The 23,349-nt window shown below is 38.4% G+C and overlaps 1 protein-coding gene across 2 annotated transcripts; it reads right to left on the reverse strand.

The window, feature by feature from the left end:
* Nucleotides 1-432: 432 nt before the first annotated feature.
* Nucleotides 433-22,109, reverse strand: NUP107 (nucleoporin 107). Of its 2 annotated transcripts, none has more exons than XM_005480580.4 (28): nt 21,956-22,109; nt 21,147-21,232; nt 20,064-20,153; nt 19,217-19,332; nt 18,229-18,364; nt 17,598-17,701; nt 16,990-17,117; nt 16,590-16,638; nt 15,284-15,355; nt 14,718-14,806; nt 13,862-13,940; nt 12,816-12,929; nt 11,873-11,963; nt 10,666-10,742; nt 10,105-10,164; nt 9,617-9,762; nt 9,457-9,505; nt 8,282-8,351; nt 7,723-7,841; nt 6,061-6,099; nt 5,480-5,630; nt 4,393-4,499; nt 3,357-3,459; nt 3,018-3,178; nt 2,700-2,825; nt 1,925-2,038; nt 1,474-1,641; nt 433-780 (listed from the first exon to the last, which is right to left on the reverse strand). In XM_005480580.4, exons 1-28 carry the CDS (start codon nt 22,066-22,068, stop codon nt 673-675), a joined length of 2,865 nt encoding a protein of 954 aa, XP_005480637.2. In that variant the 5' UTR covers nt 22,069-22,109; the 3' UTR covers nt 433-672. The 2 variants fall into 2 exon arrangements, with proteins under 2 accessions (XP_005480637.2, XP_074395864.1); XM_074539763.1 differs by having other exon boundaries at nt 21,885-22,015.
* Between the last annotated feature and the right edge of the window lie 1,240 nt (nt 22,110-23,349).

The raw sequence follows: 23,349 nt of genomic DNA on the forward strand, positions 1-23,349 counted from the left end.
CTCTGCACTTGTTAAGGGAAAGGCAGCTAAAAGTGTGTGTGCACAGATAAACGGGGGCAGAACAAGCTTTCAGAATAGACTACGAAATCTCAAACGGGGGTTTTCAATGTATTATCATCTTTCCTCTGGTTCAGGATTTCATCAGCGTTTTAGCAACTCCTTCATGTACAGCAGAACAGGACAAGGCTGCCTTCTCTTCTGAAGGGCTGGAAGTAACCCCTCACTTTTGCTTTTTGGTTTTCCTTTCCTCCAGTGTGTCCCTTTTCCTTCTCCCCTACTTTCTCCATACACCTTCTGGCAGTCTCACTTTCCTTCCCCCTGTATCCATGCAGTCTATGGGCAGTCTTTGTGGCATGTAGCAAATAAATCAAGGAGGTTCATACAATCACCAAATTTATAGAATGCCATTTTAGATTAGAATGAACAAACATTTTCTCTTTTTCAAGCACTTTTATTAGGAAAAAAAATATGAAAAAGGTCATGTAACAAATAACATTCTGAAGTTGGTCACACTTTTTCAAGTTTAAATTGAAATCTGAAGGTTGGGGTTTTTCACCCCACAAGAAGAGAACACTTTGTCCAAGTAATGATTCTGTTGGGGTCTTTTGTTTGTTTTTGTTAATAACCAGAATGTCCATGCTCAGAAGTTCTTGAAAGTATCTGCATGAAAACTTATGACTGAATTTCATATCCCAAAGGATCAAGATCCTGGTCCAGAAGTATCAGAGAAGATTCCCTCAGCTTCTGTAGAAGCTTTCGGAGTTCTTCTTTTGAAAACACCTGAGAATAAATAATAAAAAAAACCAAACATCATAAAGTTATATTTATTTGCAATGAATAGCGCTGATAAAAAAGTGGTGGTTAATTAAGTTGCTATTTTTCTATTTGATTATTTATTTCTATTTAAGATAGTGTGATCATCAGGCATTTCAGAAGGACATTAAAGTAAGACATGGGAGGTTAGAAGCAGCATCCAAAACCAGAACATAGGCTCAAGATAGCTCTCTCTCATTCTGGGGGTGTTTTTAGGTGTTTGGAGGCAAAGATAGTCATGGCTAAACCATATGCTCTAAAGCAAAACCTGCTTATATAGTGTTTGAAATGTAATGGAAATAAAGAAATCAATTACAATACTACAGCTAAATTTAGAATCACAGAATCCTTTAGGCTGGTAAAGACCTTTAAGATCATGAGGTTAAAATTCAACAGCCCCCATCCAAAAACTAGTAATTGCAGTACTCAGAACTGGTTATAAGAACACTGGTGATTATCCCCAATATTTCAAAGTTAACTCTGATTCCTTAAGTCATAACACAAGGAAACCTTTTACTACTGCAGTGAATGGGAAGCGATCAAGAAACTTATGATGCTAAGGAGCATATGGTGTCTTCCTCCCTATATAGAAGCTTTTTCCACAGGCAGCCCACAGAGCTTTCAGTGCAGGCCAGGCTGCCGCAGCCCTGCCCAGCTCACCGTGTAGAGCTTGTGGCGCTCGGAGGCGACCATGTCGGCGAGGCGCAGGCACTCCTGGTGCTGCCCTGTGCTGTGCAGCACCGTGTGCAGCAGGAAGCACATCATGGGCAGGCACAGCTTCCGCAGCAGCCTCATCTGGTGCGCGCGCTCCGCGTCCTCCTCGGCGTCCTTACCAGGGCAAAGTGACACGTCAGTGGTAGGAAAATGGACCTTCCACAGGCAACTCGGCATAACCACGCAGCTGGTACTGTCAGAGGCAGACAATGGCCTCAGCAGCCTGGAGGGGACTGTGAGATGTCATCTGCATGGTTACTCAGGGAGCAAGCTCTAAATGCTCACAGCAAGGCCAGAGCCAATTGAACAGGAGCACATGAAACTAAATGTCACAAAGGTACAACTACATGTGATCTGTGCTTTGTGGTCTGCGTCACGACATAAAAATTCATTTTACCTCTCTGACGTCAACCATCCATCCTCCATCAACAAACAGCAACACATTGTACATTTTCTCCTTAACATCAGCTGTAAGAGCATCCAAGAGGCCTTTCCAAATGCCATAATCCATCTGGCAAAGAAACAAAAAATAAACTACTGCAGAACAGGATAATTTCCAAGGCTATTTTAAAACAGACTGCAACAGGCAGTGCAGCTCCAATTCAAATTAGAATCTTCAGTCAGTGGCTAAAACTTAAAAGCCTGCTGCTCGCAACTGTTTCCATCCTTTCTTAATGCCCTGTCCACACAGTCAGACAGGTTGTTCAGAAACAAAGCCACGAGAGGAAGATAATTTTACACAACCTATTCTGCCATGCTTATAAAACAAATGTTTATGTTAACTGAATAGGGTATATTTTTACTGACCAGACCTGCAAAGAAAACTTTAATCAAAACAGAACTGCAGCATCTTTTAGAAAACAGAAGGTGATAATACTTAATAGAATTAATAGCAAAATCAAGCGCTCACATTCATTAACAACACTGACAATCAACACATGATAATATTTACTATTACAATATTTTATGTAAAGCTGAGTTATTAAAAAAACAATTTATTGTGCAGTTGCCTTATAATTCTGTTGTCTCATACTCTCTCAACATAAAAATAGTTTATAATAGAGTCCTTAAATAATATGAAATAGCAGTCTTCTACTTTCTTTCATTGAACTAGACTGCCTCTAAAGCAAGAACATAAAAGTTTACAGTAAATAAGGTGGACTTCCACCTACCTCATACTTCTTTTCTTTATGTTCATGGGCCACTTTTTCAGTGAAACTTGCTTGTGGTAACAAAGATGGCTTCTGTGGAGCTGAGTTCATGTGTTTAAACCATTCATTAAAGGTTTCATGGGCTTCCTGGATTGCATTGGAAACAGTGTTTGGGTATTTTTGACTCATCTAATAACCAGAATGTCATTGCATGCAGAGGTTTAATGAATCAAAGAATCAGAAGTTAAATCAATTGGACAAAGCTAAAGTTTCACCACCAAGGCAAAGCCACCAGTACTTCTAAACAATAACTTGGAATATTGCATATTTGAAACTCACCAAATATGCACGAATACATAAGTGTTCCCGGATAGCATTGTCATCTTCAGCTGGAAGCGGAGTATCCATTCCCTGTTCCTCCCACTGGTTATATATTTCTGCTATGGAGTCTTGGGGAATCTTCACAAACACATCTTTTGCAGCTTCATGTTTCTTGGATGCTATGAGAATGTGAACTGGGTATCAGAGCTTTGCAATTTCCATACCTTATCTTCTTAAGCTGGCAAACCCATGCTTTTTAATAGACTAGATCCAGCTATATCAAATGTATTGCCAAGAGCCAATGAGAACAAAACCAACATTTAAAAATAAGTCTACAATATTTGTGAAGCTTAGTACCCAAGAACTTCCTCATGATTGCATTGCTTTGTTTAAGTGCTTCTGCCCTCTGTGCAGGATCGAATACGAGCCAGTCAATTACATCTATTTTCAGCTGATCCGCCTGTAAAAAACAACACAGAGATTCATCACCATTTCAAGCACACAGCTGATGCAACACACATTAGATCTGGTCAGGGAAATACACAAGTTTGGAAAGCATTGCAACACAGTAACAAGGATCACTTTATTCAAAAGCTTAGAAAACCTCTGCCATCTGGAATAATTTAAAAAAATTAATTTCTAAGTGTTCCCAAGATATTCAGAGCATCATCTCTCAACATTTTTTATGGCTTATGATGTGTTTTCCTCAAATTTTAATACAAATACACTGTACCAATATGGTACATTTATGGAGCTCTTGCTATAATCTTCAGGGGCACCATCAGCCTGCAACCACAGTTTTCTAGCTCTTGTTAGATAAACTACCTTTTTGTCTTAGGGAGCTTAAACTTTGTACTGAACAGCAAAAACATTAGCACAGATTTGCAAACGATCAGCTGCTTTCTAAGCAGTCCTTTGAATAGAGCCTATTAACATTACCTTGGTGTCCCTAAAGCACCGAGTTGGATCCAACCAATGCTCAACAGCAGTGACAAGGAAACTGTCAGCAAAAGCAGTGTTTGCTGTAGCTAGAAATGCCACTTCAGCATTTTAAAAGGTACATCTGAGATCCAAAGTACAAATCTTCATAAACTGCAGAGGCTACAACAACACCCTACTCCCAGCTACAGCATAGGGTGCTGCAGTCGTTTCAAGGGCCTATCTTCACTTAATGTTTGTATACAGGTAAGCACACACCCAAAGGGCAAGGAATAGCAGAAACAGAGTTACAGACTTGTGCGCTGTCCTCACTTGGTCACACGGAAAGTGCATTTCCCTCATAGGCTTTTTCAAGGCAATTTTCACCATTGTTGAAAGAAAAAGATGGCTCATAGATGGTCAGAGACTCCACAGCTGATTGCAAACTGGACTATGTGCTCTGTAAAGCACTCACCTCTGTTGTGCCTGTGTCCAGCACGTGGTCGTGGTGGCTGAACTCCCCGGCATCCTTCTTGCGGATGTTTTCAACAACGGTTTTTGTTATGGTTGCAACATCCAGACCTGAGTTAAAAGTGAACTGTGTAAGAACTATCATGAATTCAAACTTCAAACAAACTGAATTTCAGACTCCAGTTGTTGATCTTATTCCTTACTACTGGTATTCTTATCAGTCTGTTCAAACACACACTGTCAGAATAAATTACAAGCTTTTGCACTATCTCATTTATTGCAGATATTTTACAAGAATGAGATTTGATACAACACAGAATACCAAACATAAGACAACCAATAAGTTCTTCAATCTGTGCTGAAGACAGCATATAGATATATCTGCTAAGATCACTGATTCCTACAATTCTGACAGCAAGACTGTGATTTGACAAGAATGTACCAGGAAAAGCTCAGAATAGTTCATTTATAGATGCTTAAGCAGGATGTGTTATTTTTGAAACCTTAGCTGAGTTTAAAAGAAAATGATTGGAAAATGACTGAAGAGAAGTTTAGACATGAAATCTGCAGGAAATCTGCTTCTTTGTGCATTCTGAGTTAGCACAGAGGCATTGTTAAGCAATGGACAGTGTGCTGCTTCATTTTAATCCCCTTCTAGTTTCATGTACAGGCCTTGAAGGAAGTTTACAATTAATGCAAGACAGTTACCATGGCTAAGAACAAGCACTATAAATTGGACAAAAAATTTAAGATACTCATAACCTTCCTAAAGCCACAAAAAAGTGTGTATTTTTATAATTAGTTCTCTGAAATAATATAAACACGTCAAGTTTCAGAGCATATATTTGAGATAGACAGCTGACTTTTACTTCCTGGTGTATTTGGACATAACCCAGAAGCAGTGATATTTAGTTTAATTCCAGGTTAATGAAAACACACCTATACACCTACTTGAAGAAGTGATCAGAAATTAATTTTATTTATCTGACTGAAAGAGTGTCATATTCATAGCTAGGTTTTAGAGCAAAAACTACTGAGAGACAAAATAACCCAGGATATAAAATGACAACTGGACCACCAGGGTCTCTCACCTGCTTCTTTTGCTAACTCAAGGCAGTGGTGGCGTTGATCGCTCTCAGTAACATCTTCAAGGAATAAAGCGTACTGAGCCACAGCGAGCTCTGGGGGCAGGTGGCTGACATAAAAGGCTATTAAATCTGTATGCTTCTCAGACACCAACCTCTGCACAGCATGAACCAAACACACAGAACGAGAAGCAAAAATGTAAGAAGCAAATATACAGAAGATATCCACTAATATATAAATACATTTACAGATATGCATACTATATTCCTTGGTGTAAACACCAAAGGGCTTACACTTAAGCAAAACCATATACTGGGTGCACCCAAAAATGTGTAACTAATTTCTGATTAATTTATTCTGACACAGGAAGATTCCACTCAACTTCTAAACAAGGATCAATACAATTGTCTCATTTAAGAACTCCTGACAGAGAATTTGTGTATTAGGCAAGCTTCCATGTATCTCCTGAGAAAAGAGCATTAGCTGCATCATAGCTCTTATCATCCTGTAACCTTAAGTCTGCTTTTCTTCCTCCTTTACATCTAAATCACATCAGAGAAAACAAACAATATTTCTGAAAGCTTACCTGAATGTACGTCTTCAGGACTTCAACAGAAACTTCCTCCTTATTGCAAACAAATATAAATTCAATTTTAAATCAGATAATGTGGAAAATAAAATAAAAGATACCTGACAGGCTATCACTATTAGAACAGCCACAAGGTTATTTGCCTATTCCTGCTTCAGTAATCTACACAAACAGGATCAACTGGAAGAACTGTTTCTCTTGGAGCATGATTAAAAAAGCACGTCTTCTGATTCAAAGATTTAGTGTTCCAAGGATTTTCTTTTATGGCAACTGGATAATACAGCCTTTGGTCTAACTGTAATGTCACTTTTTACAGGATTTAAAAAACTTTCTATTTTACTGTATCTTTTAAATTAATAAACAAAATGTCAGGTACACAGGTTACGACTGCAGAGTAATACATGCCCTGTTTTATTATGGAAAATGATAATGTAACAGGGTATAAATATCACCTGACTCACCTGGAATAGCCTATACTCAACAACCACTATAGGCTGAGCACCTGGAACTGCTTTAGCCAAGACTCAAATGTTTGTTGCTGTCATGAATTATAATTTTAATTTTATTTGTGTAAATTGAAGACCTTCCTCTAAGCATTTATCTATATGAGCTGAATACAATCAATATACAATAAACATCATAAAAGCTTCCATTTCTGCCTCCTTCCTGTGAAGTCTACTGAGGGTTGATTGAGTAATCATACAATAAATTCATCTACTCTAACACTGTAAAGGCAGAATCAATTGTTACAAATTCCCACAATGGAATTCATGTAGGAAATTACACGTTTTTTGTCCCCTCTGTCAAACATATGCTAATGGCTAGTTCTACTGCACTTTAGCTTAAACACCTACTCCATACAATTTTGAGTCTGGCTAAAAAGTTAATATGTATACATACACACACACACACATTCCTCTTATTTAGCTAAATGTTAACTGACTTCAAAACAGATTTCCACAAGGGATTCAAGCAATGATTGCAGGTATGAATAAACAGTAACTCAGAGCTGTATTTAAATCATCTAATGAAAACACACACTTGTGTTTTCCCAAAAGAGGTTACATTCAGAAACTTACTTGACACACAACAGCTTCTAAATTTTAAAAAAGAGAAGGAGAGCCCCAAATTACTTGTGATATTGTCCAAAATGAGTAACTACAGCTATGTGACCCCTATGCTCTGTGTATTTAGCCTAAATAGGCTAAATAGGTAGTAGACTATGCTTTCTTTATACTTGGAGATAATAAGAAAGTTGCAGCTGGTACTAATTACCTCAAGCAGAAGCGTTTATGAACTTACAGCAGCAATAGGTACCATTCCAGCAACTGTCTATAAGAACAGGTTATATTTAAGACATCTTGGCTGCTATGAATAAGCCTAACATGAAGTTTGACTAAGGACCTTCTCAACAAAGGGTTTCTGAGTAAAATCCACCATCCTCAAACCCCAGTTTTTAAGCTCAGCTGGAAGGGAGGAGGATGCTCTTTTCTCCTTTAGGCTCCAAGACCAACAAATACACTATTGAAACATGCAGCTCCTCCTCAGCCTGGCAGTAATTTACCATCATTCCATGTTGTTCATGTGCTTGCACAAAAGAATTTCTACTTCCAAGACTGGCTACTGCTATGACAGCAAATCAAGTACAAGTGAACTGACCTTGGTCTGCATACCCAAAGTGCGGAAAAACAGAATAAGATGTGTCATGAAACGAAGGAGGTGTCCTGGGAGCACACTTCTGTCCTTGGAAAGCCACCTGCTGACTTCCTCCATCAAACCTATAACCACCAAGGAAATGTCTGCATTAGCCATACCATGGAGAAAAAGAAAAAAACACCCAAGAAATATTTCCAAATTATGCATTTATTCAACAAATGTAATTTAGTCTCAGAAGTCCAACAAAACAGAACAGCAACAACTGTGGAAAGATGTAGCTGTTTGCCTTAAAAATGTACTGTATGTATCCCATCATTTCTCAGAAGAAGTTATAGCTACAGTCTGGCATGTATCCTGACACATTTACACAATTTCATTACTTTGAAAACTACCTTGTAAGTCAAACTCTTCCTACACTTCTTGATTAGAGCACAGCTTTAAGGCAGAGCTTGCCTACTGTGCACTTCTAAAAATCCATTCATACAGAAGTTTCTGGAAAGGTTCCTCAAAATAATGTAGTCAGCTGACAATAAAAAAAAAGTCACTTAAGAGAAATGCTTACCATCCACATCTCCAAGTATAATGAATTTCTGAATCACATGATAGTGTTCTTGATTCTCCTCTATAACCCTCTGGAGAAAAAAAAAAGAAAATTCAAACTTTGAATAAATCTTCTAGCATAATGTATGAAGAAAACAAACTTATAAATAAAGCAAAGGTTCCTCAGGGGAAAAAAGCTATCTTATTTCAAAGGGTATCCTTCATAAAGAGCAAGAGAAAAGGCACTTGCTGTCTCTGCATCAAATTACAAGAACATTGACAAACTAAAAGAAAGAACTGGAATATAGATCTGTGCAGTTAATACTTTCATGGAAGACAGCCAACTCCAAGGGCTTTTTGCTCTGAAGAGGAGAACAAACAATGATGTTACAGATAAGATTTACAAAAATCACAGAAGAAGCAACAATGTGTATAAATTCTTAAAGAAAAGGCCTGTGAAAGTTACTTCAGGAAGAAATTCCACCCTCTCCCCAGAGGAATCAACACATTAATGCATGAAATGCAATCCAAATCTAAATTTGCTTTATGGTGAGGACTGCACTATGTTGCATAGGCAAATACAGCTGGGTGTATCTGTAGCTGACTGCATGTCTTTGTCTTAGCAATATGATAAATGCTATGTGTCCATTCCATCACATAAATGTAACTGTAGTTTCAATTTAATCACTGCAAAATAACCTTTAAGTTTTGTATCCCCGTCTTACACGAACTGAGTATTTTGGGTGCTAAAAGTAACAAAGAATCACAGACTAAGCAAATATGCTTTTAAATTTTGAAAGGCCTGTTCCGAAATATGCACACAAATCTCCTATGAAGAAAATAGAGTGAAATCGATTTGGAACATTTTACTGAAGTGTTGAATAGTTGATTTGTCTGTCTGCTTTGTATGTCTGACAACATTTGACAGCCATCTATTTCTTTAGCACACCCAGCTAGTTTGGCAGATACAGGGCAGGGCAACATAAAACCTGTATCACTTTCACTCTTAAGAGGGTGTAGCATGAAGAAAAATCTATTTGAATTTGGAAATCACACTATTTTGGGGATAGAAAACATGAAATAAATTAGTCATTGTACATATTTGAGCATTTCACTAAAGAGTGAAGTAAAAAGTAGAACCCAGTGAATAATTAAAAATGGTAAGCAGTGAGGAGAAACACGGCAATTATTACATACCCTTTTGTCTGTTGCCTGAAGTTCTTCAAAAACTTTTTCTGAAGTCCAGCTTCAAAGCAAGGGAGAAAAGACAAAAAATGTTACCTTGAATAATTCCACACAGATTCCATACAGGATACTTTGTTGAGTGTTGCAGAGCATAATTTTACTTGAAACTTACTTTGTTTCTAAGTAATCTCTAGGGAGCTCTTCCATCTCCTCTGCAGTTACTACTGAGGTTCGTATTTCCTGCTCGACTAGAGTGTCCACCATGACCCTGAAGTAGGCCCAAACAGTATCTTCCCAGGTATCACAAACTGGAAGAAGCTACATATCAAAAAACAGAGTAAAAATTATCAAGAGATGGAGAAACACCAGAACCCAAACAGTGCAACTATCATTTAGGATCAGATTTTCAGGCACCATAGCAGTGTAGTAACCACCTTAAACAGCAGCCTTTCCTTGACTGAGAAGTCTGTAATATATTTAATTAAGACATGTCAGTACTACAAAGAGCATGTCTACTAAAGCAATGTTTGTTATTCTGTTCACTAGATCTTTAAAAGTACAGAAACCAGTAACTGCAATATTTCTGATGATATCACTGTCACATATGAGAATGGAAATGCACAATTACCAAACACTGTTTATTTAGGATGCTTGACATACCTGTTTGAGGTTTCCACTCAGGGCTGCATAGATTGCTCTTTCATATCTATTAAACTGCTCCTAAGAGAAACAGTAAAAACACCCAAACTTTAAATTACAAAGCAATTAAGTTTTCTAGTGACTTAACATTTTATTAGAGATTAATCCATTGCAAAATGTTCCATCTAACAGATTCCAAGTAAAGTTGGAAAATCCAAAATAAGAATAGCAAGTGACACTCCCTTCACTAGCATCCTCCTGTAACTTAACTGAAAAATTTACATTGACCTGGAAAGAAAGCAACATTTTCTTTCCCATTCAATTAAGTCAAGATGAAAGTCAGTGTCAGTGGTTTTACTTTCAACCAGAAAAAAAGGCAGACGTTTCCTGAAAAAGTGGTGCTGATTATGCAGATTTCTCACAATGCACAAATATGATATTTCAGAAATCCTCTTAGAAGCATTAATTGTGAATCCTCTGAGCAGCAAACACAGAGTGGCTGTGTTTACTTAAAATCCCATTTCAGAGTTCAGAAAAGTTCAAATTTATGTATTAATAGAAAAAATAGCAGCATTGTCTTACCTCTTCAGCCATGCGCCAACAACTAATTTTCCAAATGCACCTGTATGGATTGCCTTCAACAGGCTCCAGCTCTTTTCCTACATGCAAAGAGTAATTAAAACAAAGAGAAAAAAAGACAGGGAAAGGAAAAAGAGAGAAAATGTTATTAAAAAAGGAAAATCCAGAAATGTCTAAAAAATGATAAAGTCTATTTTTGTTTCATAGCTCAACTTCAATCCCTTTAGAACTCTTCCTTAAAGCATTTTGATGCTTTTGACTGGACTGCAAGATGGCTTTTCTGGCTAGCTGGGTGAATTGCATCTATAAGTTACAGTAATTTAAAAACTTGGCTGCTATCTAGCTTTTTAAAAAAAATGGTTTTGGCTGTAACATAGCTACAGTGTCTACATATGAAAAACAGCAAAGTTAAAGGGAAAAAATTGTATCTTAATCAAAGCTTCTTAAAAATGTCACTGCTTCAGTGCTGCTATTTTGCATGCATCAGCATGGGCATTTATACCCGTGTAACAGCAGCTCAGGTAGGCAGACTCAAAAAAAAGCTAGGACAGTGGTGTGGCATGCAGATAAAAGCTACAGGCTATCAGGATTTGAAAAGAAAGAAATCATTAAGCCTTCCACACCCAGCTATAAACAACATTTAGACTCATTCTTGAATTCCTTGCTAAATCCTGCAATGTACTGAACACAAGAGAAGCAAGGTACTGTGTTATAAATGGGGAACCACGTGCAAGGAACCAAGGAGAAAGGTACTTTACAACTTACAAATATTTTCAAAGCATCTCTTTCTCCTGCATTTACATTTGCTGAACTCTAGTCCTACCACACCTTTCTGAAGCTGGGGATATAGTCCAATTTGAGTCTGTAAGCAACAAAACGTGTGCTAGGTGGCATAAGCCAGATGTTAAGAAAATACAAGATCCAAATTATTGTATGGAGGTGGAGAAGATTTGTACAGAACTCTGAGACATCTACTTCCTAACAGTTATGTCTGACTTTAAGAAAGGAAGTGGCTTTAACATGTGTAGATGGATACAACTAAAATAATTTCACGTTAGTTTTTACATGTTCAACAGATATGGCAAAACATTCCAGACATCAAAAAAGGCTCATCTGGTGAAAATAAAGAGTAATTTCTCTTTGCCACAAATAGATACTATGAGATCTTAGTATTTTTATATCTGTCTCAAATGCACTTTGGAGCAGATACCTCCATTTATGTTAGGATCATGATACAATTTCCAGCCTTCCAAAGTTGCAGCTCTCCAGGCCTGACCACATCGTTTGCATAAGCGCTGTGCCTGAAAAATAACACATTTTCTCAGCAACACACTTCAAGGTAGGAAAACCTCCAGCTTCTTCTTTAAAAATGTGAGTATTATTAAACCAGTAAATTCGTGTAGAGATTCTACTATGTGAAAAATAAGCACAGAGGATCTTAAACTCAAAACAACTGAAAGATTTCAAAGTAAATGCCATCCTGTTTTCACCTTCAGTCAGTATTTACAGCAATGTAAGAAATGTGCTACAGCCTTGTCTTTGTTAGCTGAACAGCTGTTATGCATCATTCTGGTAAGTCTAGTGTAAAGCACAGCCCTTTTGCTTATATGTTTAATTGTTGTCTTCATGCAGTCATCTACTTCCCCAGTTCACTCAGCCTTCCCAATCCCAACTGAAGCTGCAAATCTCTACTCACAATGCCCTGCAGCAGTAGGCTCATGTTCCATACTACCAGAAAATGAATATATGTGCACCATATTGGAACAGAATATGAGCAAGTACCCATAGTTCTCACTTAAGGTCTTTGGCACGAGAATCTCAAATCCCCTTTCCTCCCCATTACTCAAATGTCATTATGTATACACACCTGATAATCCATTGATGATTAGAGACACAATTAGGAAGCCCTTTAAAGCATTCTGTCTGTTTGTCTTGGCAGTATTTAGTATCAAGACACCACACCCAAAACTACATTTTTTCCGTAACACCTATTCTACACCCAAAATTATTTAACTAGAAGCAAGTTTGATTACAATGCTAATTTGGCAGTCAGTATTGACAACAAATTGAAAACTGAATCACTACAAGCCAAATTTAAACAGACATTTTAGTACACAGCTTATTTGCTTTTACTTCATTAAAACTTACACTACCTCATCTGTCATTCCTGCTCTGATGAGAGTGAAGAGATACTTCAACAACCTTGCATCATCTTCTTGGTCCAAATCATCAAGTGGCAGTTTCTGTCGAATAGGAGCATCTGGATCCTGCAAGGAAAAAAGTCATCACTCAACCTACACAATAGATGTCATCACATCTACACAACACCTATATGTCTCTTCCATTAACATCCTGCCGTTTTACAATTTGGAGTCACTTTTTCATGTTGGCACAACAATCTGTACAACCCATGATACTTCCATTTTTCCTCTAATTTCTTATTCCACCTGTTCCTATCAGAAAGAGTCAGTGCAAATAATATACTCCACTGCCTTGTTATTTGCCCCAAATTTCTTCTCTTCCAGCTCTTCTCACCTTCAAACATCCTTTGCTCTTCTATCTGCCTACCAGACTGTTTCTCTTCCTTCACCTTCTATCTGAGAAGGTTTTTCACAACAGCTGCACTTGCTTCTATGTAATCCAAAGAGATTTTCCAAAGCCAATCAATACCTCAGATCACTCCCCAGTTGAATTAACCTTTTATGGCTGCTTTGCTATCACTGAAGCAGCTCATCACCTTGCTCTAAGGGACAGCCCTTTCCTTCCTTGACTTCTCTCCTATTTGCTTTTATTACAGAGCTCTCCAAGTACTGCACTAGGACTTGGTTTTATTGTACTGGTTACTGCATAAAGACAGCATTCCCTTATCTGCAAGGGCTCCTCAAGGAGTTTTATAAGTTTTCTGCTTAGGAACACGGGTTTGTTGTAGTCATAATAAAGCCATTATTTTGCCAAATAGATCACAAGTCCTTGTGTGGGGGGTGGGGGTAAGGAAGTGACTGCTGAAAGAAAACACAAGTCCACAGTGATCCATAAAAGAATTTTTGAGGTGCCCTGCCTCACAATTTCTGCAGCCATTTTTAGATACTACAACTACTTTTAGAAAGCACAACTATCTAAGAATTGGTGGAAATCTGTGAAGATAGCATATTTCTCTAGCCCACTTTGAAGCCAAGCCTTATTTTCATATAATACTTACCAACTCTGTCACCAGAGGACGAGAACTTCCCATGTATGTACTTGACTGTCGCTGCTTCAGGGCGTGTAGTGTGTTATCCCTGAAAGCAGTGAAATGTTTTACAGGAAAATTACTTTTTTAGCAAGCATCTTTGAGTAACACCAATATTGAAAGACATATTTTGTTACATAGAGTATGTTTACAGAACAGACACTTGGTTTAGCTGATATATCCATGGACTCTGCCAGTGTTGTGAAAACATAACATTTAACAAGTACAATATTAGAACTAATGCACATATATTTGATTTCTTTCAAAAGCATCCATTATTTCAATCATTCATGTATTGCACTATTAACTGACTTCTGCAGAAGCACATTTTCCCATTATCATTACTATAAAGTCAGTCTAGGGCAGAAATCTAACTGAGGATAAACACATAATTCCAAAAGCCTGTATCCACCAGCCATTAAAAGCAGGTTAACTCTAGGCATCTACCATGGAAGGTAATCTTTGGTCCATTCTGCCATAAAACCTATCAGTGATAATACAGGTGACAATAATGGCTTCTGGTGAAGGGTAAATGACACCAAGTGATTAAGAACTTGGGCAAAAACTAAAGCCAGACAAAGATTAAATTACAATGGTTTGATGGTTTTTCCTTTCATCTTTGCCTCCCAAAAGGCAGTAACTAACTTGTGAGATTTACTTCAGTGGATGGGTAAGAAGTCTCAATTTTTACATGTAAGAATTAAAAGAAAAGAAGTGAATGAAATGAACAACCTAAAAAACCACTTCTTTTCAAGAGTGATTCTTGAAAATGTGAATTTTATGCTTGATGGGAAAATGTATATAATCAAAGAAAGTCTGAACTCACCAATATACTGTTTTTGCATAAAACTCAATATTATCAGAGAAGTCCCCAATTTCATCCTTAGCAATGCTCTCTAGCCAATCCACCACCAGCTGGAATAAAATTAAATTGCATTTTTAAAACAAACATGTAACAAATAATACATTTACTACTTTCCTCTCATCTCTGGATCCACTTGTTATCTAAGCAGCAACCAAAAGGCTGACAGATCCAGAAGACTATTCCACTTGCATTTTAAGTATCCAAAATGAATGTGGTTGGCACTTTATTTCTGTTTCTCAGTGGATACTGCAGTTTAATACAGTGCTACTTAACAGCTTATCAATCACCATCAACAGTAACAGATGCTGCAAATGGGAACAGCTCTCAGCCTTTCATCCTCTGCAGAACAGCCAGAAAAATCCTTCTCATTTCAGCAACTAAGGAGCACCATTTTTATGCATACAATTCACACACACTTGAGTGAATGTTAAAAAAAATATTAGAAACAACCCCCAAAAGTGCACAGAGCATTAGTATATGAACATTTAATCTATTTTCATTCCCATATTAAAAACTTTCCATCATACCTGACTTTGTCGAACAAGAGAATCTTTCTGAAACAAGTTGTCTACAGTAGTTTTTTCACTAGCAGTTAAAGCCTATGTAAGAAAAAGCTGATTATTACTTCATGGAAAATAAAATTTCCACAGAAGCAGAAATACCAAATCGAACACATACTAATTCAGAAATGTGCTACAAGTTCAGTATGCTGTATTTCCCCTCCCCTCCCAATGTATAAATGCCTTATACATTATTTTATTTGATCATTTACATCCAGTTACACTAAAACCATAAAAATGTGACTTAGAATATAATTCACAAATTATATTCTGAGACCACAAGTAGAAAGATTCCACACAGTAGATTCATTGATTCCTTGACTGCCAGCATATTATCTTAAATCCCATTTGCTACCTCAAATTAAAAGAAAAAATAACTTTTCAATGTCATACACACATTTAACATCAAAAAGTGTGAAAAACAAAAAAATACCAACCCCAGAGCCTTGATCCCTCTATTTGATCTCCTGCATTAATTTAGCTTTCATTAGACTTTCAATAAAAAGAGAACAGAAAATGTGCTTTCCTAAAAAGCAGAGGTAGGAGGAAACTGGGTATTTTTGGCTCAACAGTGATTAACACTGACAACTTAGCAGTGGGAATTGTAGAGGAAGCTATTTTATGACTGAGAAGAAAGATCTGCAATCATAAATTTTACAAAGGCAGAGTCACTTTACTTATTGCTTTGTTTTCCTAAGCATATTCTGGCAGCAAAGGCTGGAAGCACTGTATTGACACAGACAAGATGACTACAGCTCTAACAGGAATGCTAAAAAATTTGGATTTCTCTTCAGGTAAATTGGAATCAGGACTGCAAAGGCTAGACAACTAGAGACCACATTCTTCTTTTAAGCACAGCAAAACTATCTCTGATCTATGGGAATGTCACAGCTACTGATGCAGCTTTTAAAAATAAATAAATAGTTATTTCTAGCGAATTTAGGGTTGCCTTGTGCAGAGCCAGGAGTAGGACTCAATGATCCTTGTGCATCCCTTCCAACTCAGGATATTTAAGGAAACAAAACAAAGAATAGTTTGCAATAATTTTTACACTAGCAATGTCTCTTTAGAACTGAATATTTAGATGTACTTTTCACAATACATGAAATAATTTAATAATTGTCTTGATAAAAATCAGTCTCATTTTTCACTTCTGAATTTTAAGTGACTGCCACTTTGAGATTTTAAAAGTAAAATACAAGCATGGAGCCTATATTTTGCTTGTTTAGCTTTTATATCACTTAAAAAAAATGCCAAAATAGTTCATGCTTACAGTGATATCAAATGCAGTTTCATCTTCCAGTGCAGACTGTATTCTGTCTCTAGAAATAAAAATGCAAACCACTAAAGATTAATACAAAAGCTGAGAAAATTTAGCAAAATGTCTACGCATAAGTGCTTAAAAAACTTTACAAAAATATTCTTAAAAATGCTAGAAGTTGCAAAGGTAATAAGAACATTCCTATTTATAACTTTAATTTCTGTAAACAGATAATGAATAGACATATATATCAGAACCTACTTCAATAAACAGCTTTTAAACTTAATAACAACTTAATAAACAGCTAATTAAGCTCAATTGCTTGACTCCATATTTATAAACTCCTAAAAAATTTGTCCAAGAAAGTTATCTCAGTACAAAAACGCAGTAGTGTGCTTTTCTAAGGAATTACCTATAAAGTGAGGACAGCAGTCTCCATGTTACCATCTCCTGCTTGAGAAGCCACAAGACACTGGCAGTTTTGGAAAACTTCTGCTGTCCAGGAGTTGCCCGATAAACTATTTTCCCTAATATATTCACCTGAGAGAAATAAATTTATACAGAGTTAATTTTTTAAAATTTTTCTATTTTTTTCCCAAGCCATTACAGCAATCTTTTTACTATCCTGAATGTTTTCCAACAAATGGGTTTGATTACCCATTCAAATGGCGAATTTATTTATAAAATAATATTATTATTTAATTTATTTACATATGAGAGAAATAAGTACATTTTAATCCATCTTATTAATAAAACATTTATACATTTGCTAACGTTTATTGCCACTTGACACTTTCAGTGGAACAGCAACCAGATGACAATTTTAGTATTCAGCAAGCCATACCATGGGTATTCCCACGTTTTTGTTTGAGGAAAGTGAGATGCTACTCAATGCTAGTGTTCAGCAACTCATAAGCTGGAGGATTTAAAGTCTGTATGTTAAGCACTGTGACTTCCCAGCAACACTGCCTGGGGAAGGGAATGTAAAATAAAGTAAATAAAAACTAAGTAGCTCCTTACCTGACTGTTACAAATATTTTCATACTCATCCACAAGATCAAAAATGGTAGTTGATGTATGCTTCAGAAAGGAATGCAGAAAGTCAGAGTACATGCTCATAGTAGCTAGGACAGATAGAAGAAGAAACAGGCATATTAGTGAGTCACAACCTGGTAAAAAAGCCCCACTGAACTACAAAAACATTTCTGATGACATCTCAGTTTTGCAAATTTAAATGAGTACAAGGATGATATGAACTATCTCATGAAGTCAGAAGTATTTTTCAGCTAAGACAGTAAGATCTACAGAAGCTATGGGCTATCTTAGTTATAAAACTTCAGTTGTAAATACGCCACCTGCAAGAACTTCAACAGCAAAGTCATTTGTGTATCTCCACAAAACTAATGCAGTTTGCTTCCCCCATCACTAGAGCATCACCTTTATTCCATCAGAACAGGCTCCATAGAAAGCACAAACTCACAAAACTCCAATAAATTGGAACAGAGTAATTTTCTGAACTTTTAAAAATAGCCTGTTTTTGACTAAGAAATACCAGCAAAATAATACCGAATTTTTTTAAAAAGGACACATATATTTATACCCACAAATCAGAACTGGGATCAATTAATGATAAAACTCCAGATTGTCTCACCGGCTTCCCCAGGATCATCCTCACGTAACAAGACAGCACTCATAGTGACATCTTCTGTCAGATTGGACATGTCTGCATTTACAAACATCCCTCTCTGCTGGGGTGAGAGTGCCATTGTCCAGTTACTTTCATCCAACTGAAAGCACAACAAGAACATAATGAAAATAAATTTTTGCCTTCTATATGAATGGTATATAAACAGAGAATCATAACAAACTAATATTGAAATAACTGCCTTTAGATAAGGTACAACTGTGCCATACAAGTTACCAGTGTGTCTGGTTTAGGGCAAATTTAGCCACCCCAGGACACAGTGAGAGCTCTGTATACACACTGATCAACCCAGAAGCTGAAAACTTATGAAGAAACAAATGGCCTGTATCAAACCACAGAAACTAAAAAGGAGAATGAATTAAAATGTAGACAGAGAAAAACACCTTAACTTCTTTAGAGTTAATTTAAAAACAAATGGAGATAAGATGCTTCAGAGGTCCCTACTGATAACTTTTCCAATCAGTATTTTTCCAAAGACATTGAAGAAGAGGATAGTCAATGTCCTCTAAAAAGTCATCAGAAGGGCTTGTTATTTGAAGTCTAAACTTCAACAGTCTAGTGAAGCCTAATACTGGAGAATGCTACAATAAGAAAAATCCCAAAGTTTTAATTTGCTAACATAAAAGAATTATCTTTGAAGAATTTGCAAACAAGTACAGTCAGGATTATTGTAGTCACAAACCAATGTTATGAGGACCAGCTTAACACATATGGTGTATTTGGAAAGTCCTTGAAAACCTCTATTATTCCTCACTGCATCATCTCAAAGAACAACACAGTAATAATTAACACCAGCAGTAAACAGCAACAGCAGTACTAGCAAGATTGTACCACTCACAGTTTGTCTTTGGAGCAAACAACACAGAAACTCTGAACTTGGAATTTGTTATGTTTCACAGGGACAAAAGAGAAAAAGATGCTCTAACCATCTTACCATTGACAGACTGCCAAAAAGTCCAGAATTTGGTAGAATAAGAGGAGATTTCCCTCCTGTTCCCAGCATGGCAGACATATCTGATGGCTTCATGGAGCTGCGATGCAATGCAGTACCTGAAAAGGAAAGAGGCTTTTCTGAAAAGTATTTAAGGCTACTCTGCTCCACCCAGAAATTCCAAAAGAAATATTTAACAGGGACTGAAGTACTTATGCAGTGCAGATAGAAGCCTGAAAACAGATTGTACATATGCACCAAACAGGAAACATCCCTTCAGCTACTAGAGTTCATTGTAAACACACAGGAGCATAAAGAGCAGCACATCACCACTCATTCTTTCTTGGAAATTGGTCTCCAAACCCTTAAAGCAAAAGGCAGCCCAAAGATATGTCAACTAGAAAAGATTGCTCAGGACCTTGTCCAGCTTTATTTATCTCCAAGGACAGAGACTCCATAGACTGTCCGGGCAACCAGTTCTAGCATTCAACTATCATTACAGTAAAAGGGGTGTTTTTTAACGTTCAAACAGAATTCCTTGTATATGTTGTTGGTGCCTATTGCCTCTTGACTTTTCAGGGCACCAAGAAAAACTTGGTTCTTTTTTTACTCCCTCCCATCAAATATTTATATATATTTACAAGATCCCCCAACCGCTCTCTCAGGATAAACAATCCCAGTTCTTTTCAGTCTCTCCTCATATGTCAGATACTTAACCTACTAACCAACTTTGTGGGCCTTCATTGGATTACAGCACATCCATGTCATTCTTATGGATTGTTGTTAATTATTAAGTACAACCACATAAAACCTTTAACTAAATAGTAAGCAAACAAGCAAGCAGTCTTACCTGGCTGGTGAAGTAATGAATTAGGAGTTCGGGAAAGAAACTGGCTTTTGGGTGTCATGTTCCCAATAGTGTCATCCAGGGATGTAAGAACTGATTAATAAACTAGTTAAGAAACACTCTCTTAAACACACTTTTGGATTTATTCTAAATGAATGTGATTACTTGGAAAGCAAAAACATTTTGTTGTAACTCAACTGTTATGAAAATTACACATCTTGTCTTTCAAAGTAAAACAGTTTCATAAAATGTTTCATCACAACCTTAAAAGCTGGAGGGTTAAAGGGGACACCACAAAGTGAAGTTCAGAAATATGAACACAACGGGTCTGGGACTCCTGACAGTGGCTCAGGTCAAAGAGAATCCTTCTGCCCCATGAGGGGCTGCTTCACTCTACATCAACCACAACAAGAAAATCTGAGCCTGAATATATTTTTTAAAATGTTCCCTCTCTTGGTTCCAGGTGCTCCATTGCTCTACTTTTCTTCTTCCCATCAGTAACCAGGTTAGGTGCTCTAGGAATGATTTACTAAGAAGCAGTTGTATAAAAGTTTCAGTAGCTTGTGCTATTAGCATTCAGAAACATCTTGATTCTTAGCCACAATACAATCAGGGCAAATATCTCACTAGCTTTATTTTAGATGCAAAATCCCTAAGAACAAGCAAATATACTGGATTCCTTTGCTATCACAACCACGACAATACCACTATCTTAGCTGTTGAACTCCATGATGGGGGAGTTCCTTATTGTAAAAAAGCAGGGGGGGAAATTTCTATGGAATTTAAATCTATGTGTGCACACTACTCTTGCTATGCCAGTGGATGGAAAGTTAAGATACACTAGATCATCATAATACTCTGATACTACAATACCTGCAAATAAGCTTACAACCATAAAATTAAGATATAATGAAGGAAACTTATTTTTCTTTTCCAGAAGCTCAGAAATGGAGGCACAGAGTTCTCAGATAGTTCTGGGTGGAAAACCACTTGAGTTCATACACTCATGAAAATCTAAGCAGTATTATATACACACCTGGTGAACACAACAGTAAAAGATAAAAATTCTTTACAGAAAAAGGATACTAGAAACTCTTTTCTGAGAGCCTTGCTTCCGTCCAGGTCTGACCATCTCAGGATCATGGGGGGATGACATGTCTTCAAAACCATTTCTACAAAACAGCAGCACAGACCGAAAAAAAGCAAGTGAATTCAAGCAGGACATCCAAGATCTTACTCTCATACCAAAGTAACTCCACAAGCAGGAAACTTAAAGCGTTAAGTCATCTCCAATCTTAGTTGTTATGTCCAGCCTCCTCTGCAGAAATCCAGCACTGCTTATTAGCTCAGGAAAACGAGCTTGCAAGAAAACCCAGACTTTGTTCCTCCTACACCATAATTAACATTTTACTGTTAAAAAGGGGGGGGGGGGAAGGCTAGGAAGAGATGCAACAATAGGAAATTCCAATTCTGAACCGAAATATTAAACTGAAAGAATGGCATGATATCACTACACGATTTTTTCCGCCGGATAACGCAATCAGCACAGAGCAGCAAAGCTCCCGTGTTTGCGGAAGGGAAAGCACCCACCCACTCACTCCCCGTTACTGGGAGCAGAGCAGCCGCTCCCGGTGGGCTGTGGGGCGGCGCGGCCTGGCAAAGGCCCGGCCCTGCGGCCCCTTAGCAGCTCTCGGCTCCCGGTGAATCCAAAGACAAACCCAAGAAGCAACACCCGGACTTAAAGCTCCCGGCTGACAAAACCCCTCCGGTACGCTCAGAAGCCGCTGCAGGCCCGCTGCGTTTCGCAGCCCGCACTGTGCGCACCCGCTCCCGCCGCCGGGGCGCGTCTCACGGCCGGCGCGGCCCAGGCCGGGGCTGCCGCCGCCGCCCCTCACCTGTCCATGGCAGCGGCCCCGGCGCGGCTCGGCCCGGGCTCAGCCTTCCCGCCGCCGCCAGCGCCGGCCCGCGGCCCGGAAGGACACGGGCGCCTTCCGCCCGCGCCGCCCATGCGCCTCGCCCGCCCGGGCCCGGCGGCGCTGTTGGGGCCCGGCAGGCCCGTGGGGAGCGAGCGGGAGCGGCGCGGGCGGCGGCAGGGTGCTCTCCGCTGGCAACCCGCGTGGAGGGTCAGAGCTTAAAAAAGCCCCGTTGCGTAAAAGTGCCAGGTGCTGTTGGGATATCTCGCCGCACAGAAAAGGGCTCACGAGGCGCGCCAAGGGTTTCATACACTGGTCTGGAGCAGCCGCCGTCCCGGCCTTGACAGTGACGGGTTTTTCACCAGGCTGGAAAAGCGCGTCTGTTTCTCTCCCCTTTCTGCCAGTGTAACTCAGTCTACAGGCACCAACATAAAGGGTAAAGCAAGCACCACACAGCATCACTCAACTTTTCAAGGCTGGACAAACTTAACAGAATTATGAAATAACCTCTCCCTTTCCTTCCCTAAATTTACTTCTTACCTAATACTTTTTACCTAGAGAAAAACATTGTTACTTCTTTATAAGCACAAACGACTGTGCAACTGACCGTGGATCGTTTAGCTGCACTCTAGGACAAGGGAAAGTGTCCAAACCCAATCTTTTAACGTAGACAGGCAGGTTCCGAAAAACACTTGCAACTACTTGGGTATTTTTAGGGCTACAGCTACAGTGGGATACTTCAAGCAAATTAGACAGAAGGATACACCTGACAACAGCTGCAAAAGACAGCAGAAGTGCAGCTCTGAAGTCCTCCAGCTTGCTTGCGATACTGATAAAATACCATGATGCCCAAGCACAGGGTTTCACTGAAGCTGCCAGAGAGCCTAACTTCAGACGGCTTCACAAGAGGAAAGCTGACGAAGACTGGGTGTGCAGAAACACAAGCAAACAGACCTATGGAGAGTAGATTGTCACTCAGGAAATGTACTGTTGGTTTAAAAACACCCCAAAAAACCAACCACCAAAAAACAGAAAAAGGTTGCCCTTCTATCTTGAAGACTATCAAGAAAGCACAAGCAAAGGCAACAACCTTCATGATGACAGAAAACTAAAAGAGTGTTTAAGGAATTATTACATCCTACTGCTACTATATATTTCATAGAATTTACCTCTCGACATATCCTTCTGAAACAGTGTAGCGTTATCGTCTCCAGGGCAATGGGAATGGGAAATTCAGAGTAATGCGCAAATCTGTCTGGTTCAATCATTTGCTAACAGCTCGCACCCTCAGGCTAGCCCTGCCTCAGGGCACAGGGTAAACAAGTGAGAAATGTAATGATAGAGCAGATGCTTCCTTTGTGTGCCGTCTCAAGTTT

Source organism: Zonotrichia albicollis, chromosome 4 (assembly GCF_047830755.1).
Source record: "Zonotrichia albicollis isolate bZonAlb1 chromosome 4, bZonAlb1.hap1, whole genome shotgun sequence".
Taxonomy (NCBI): Eukaryota; Metazoa; Chordata; class Aves; order Passeriformes; family Passerellidae; genus Zonotrichia; species Zonotrichia albicollis.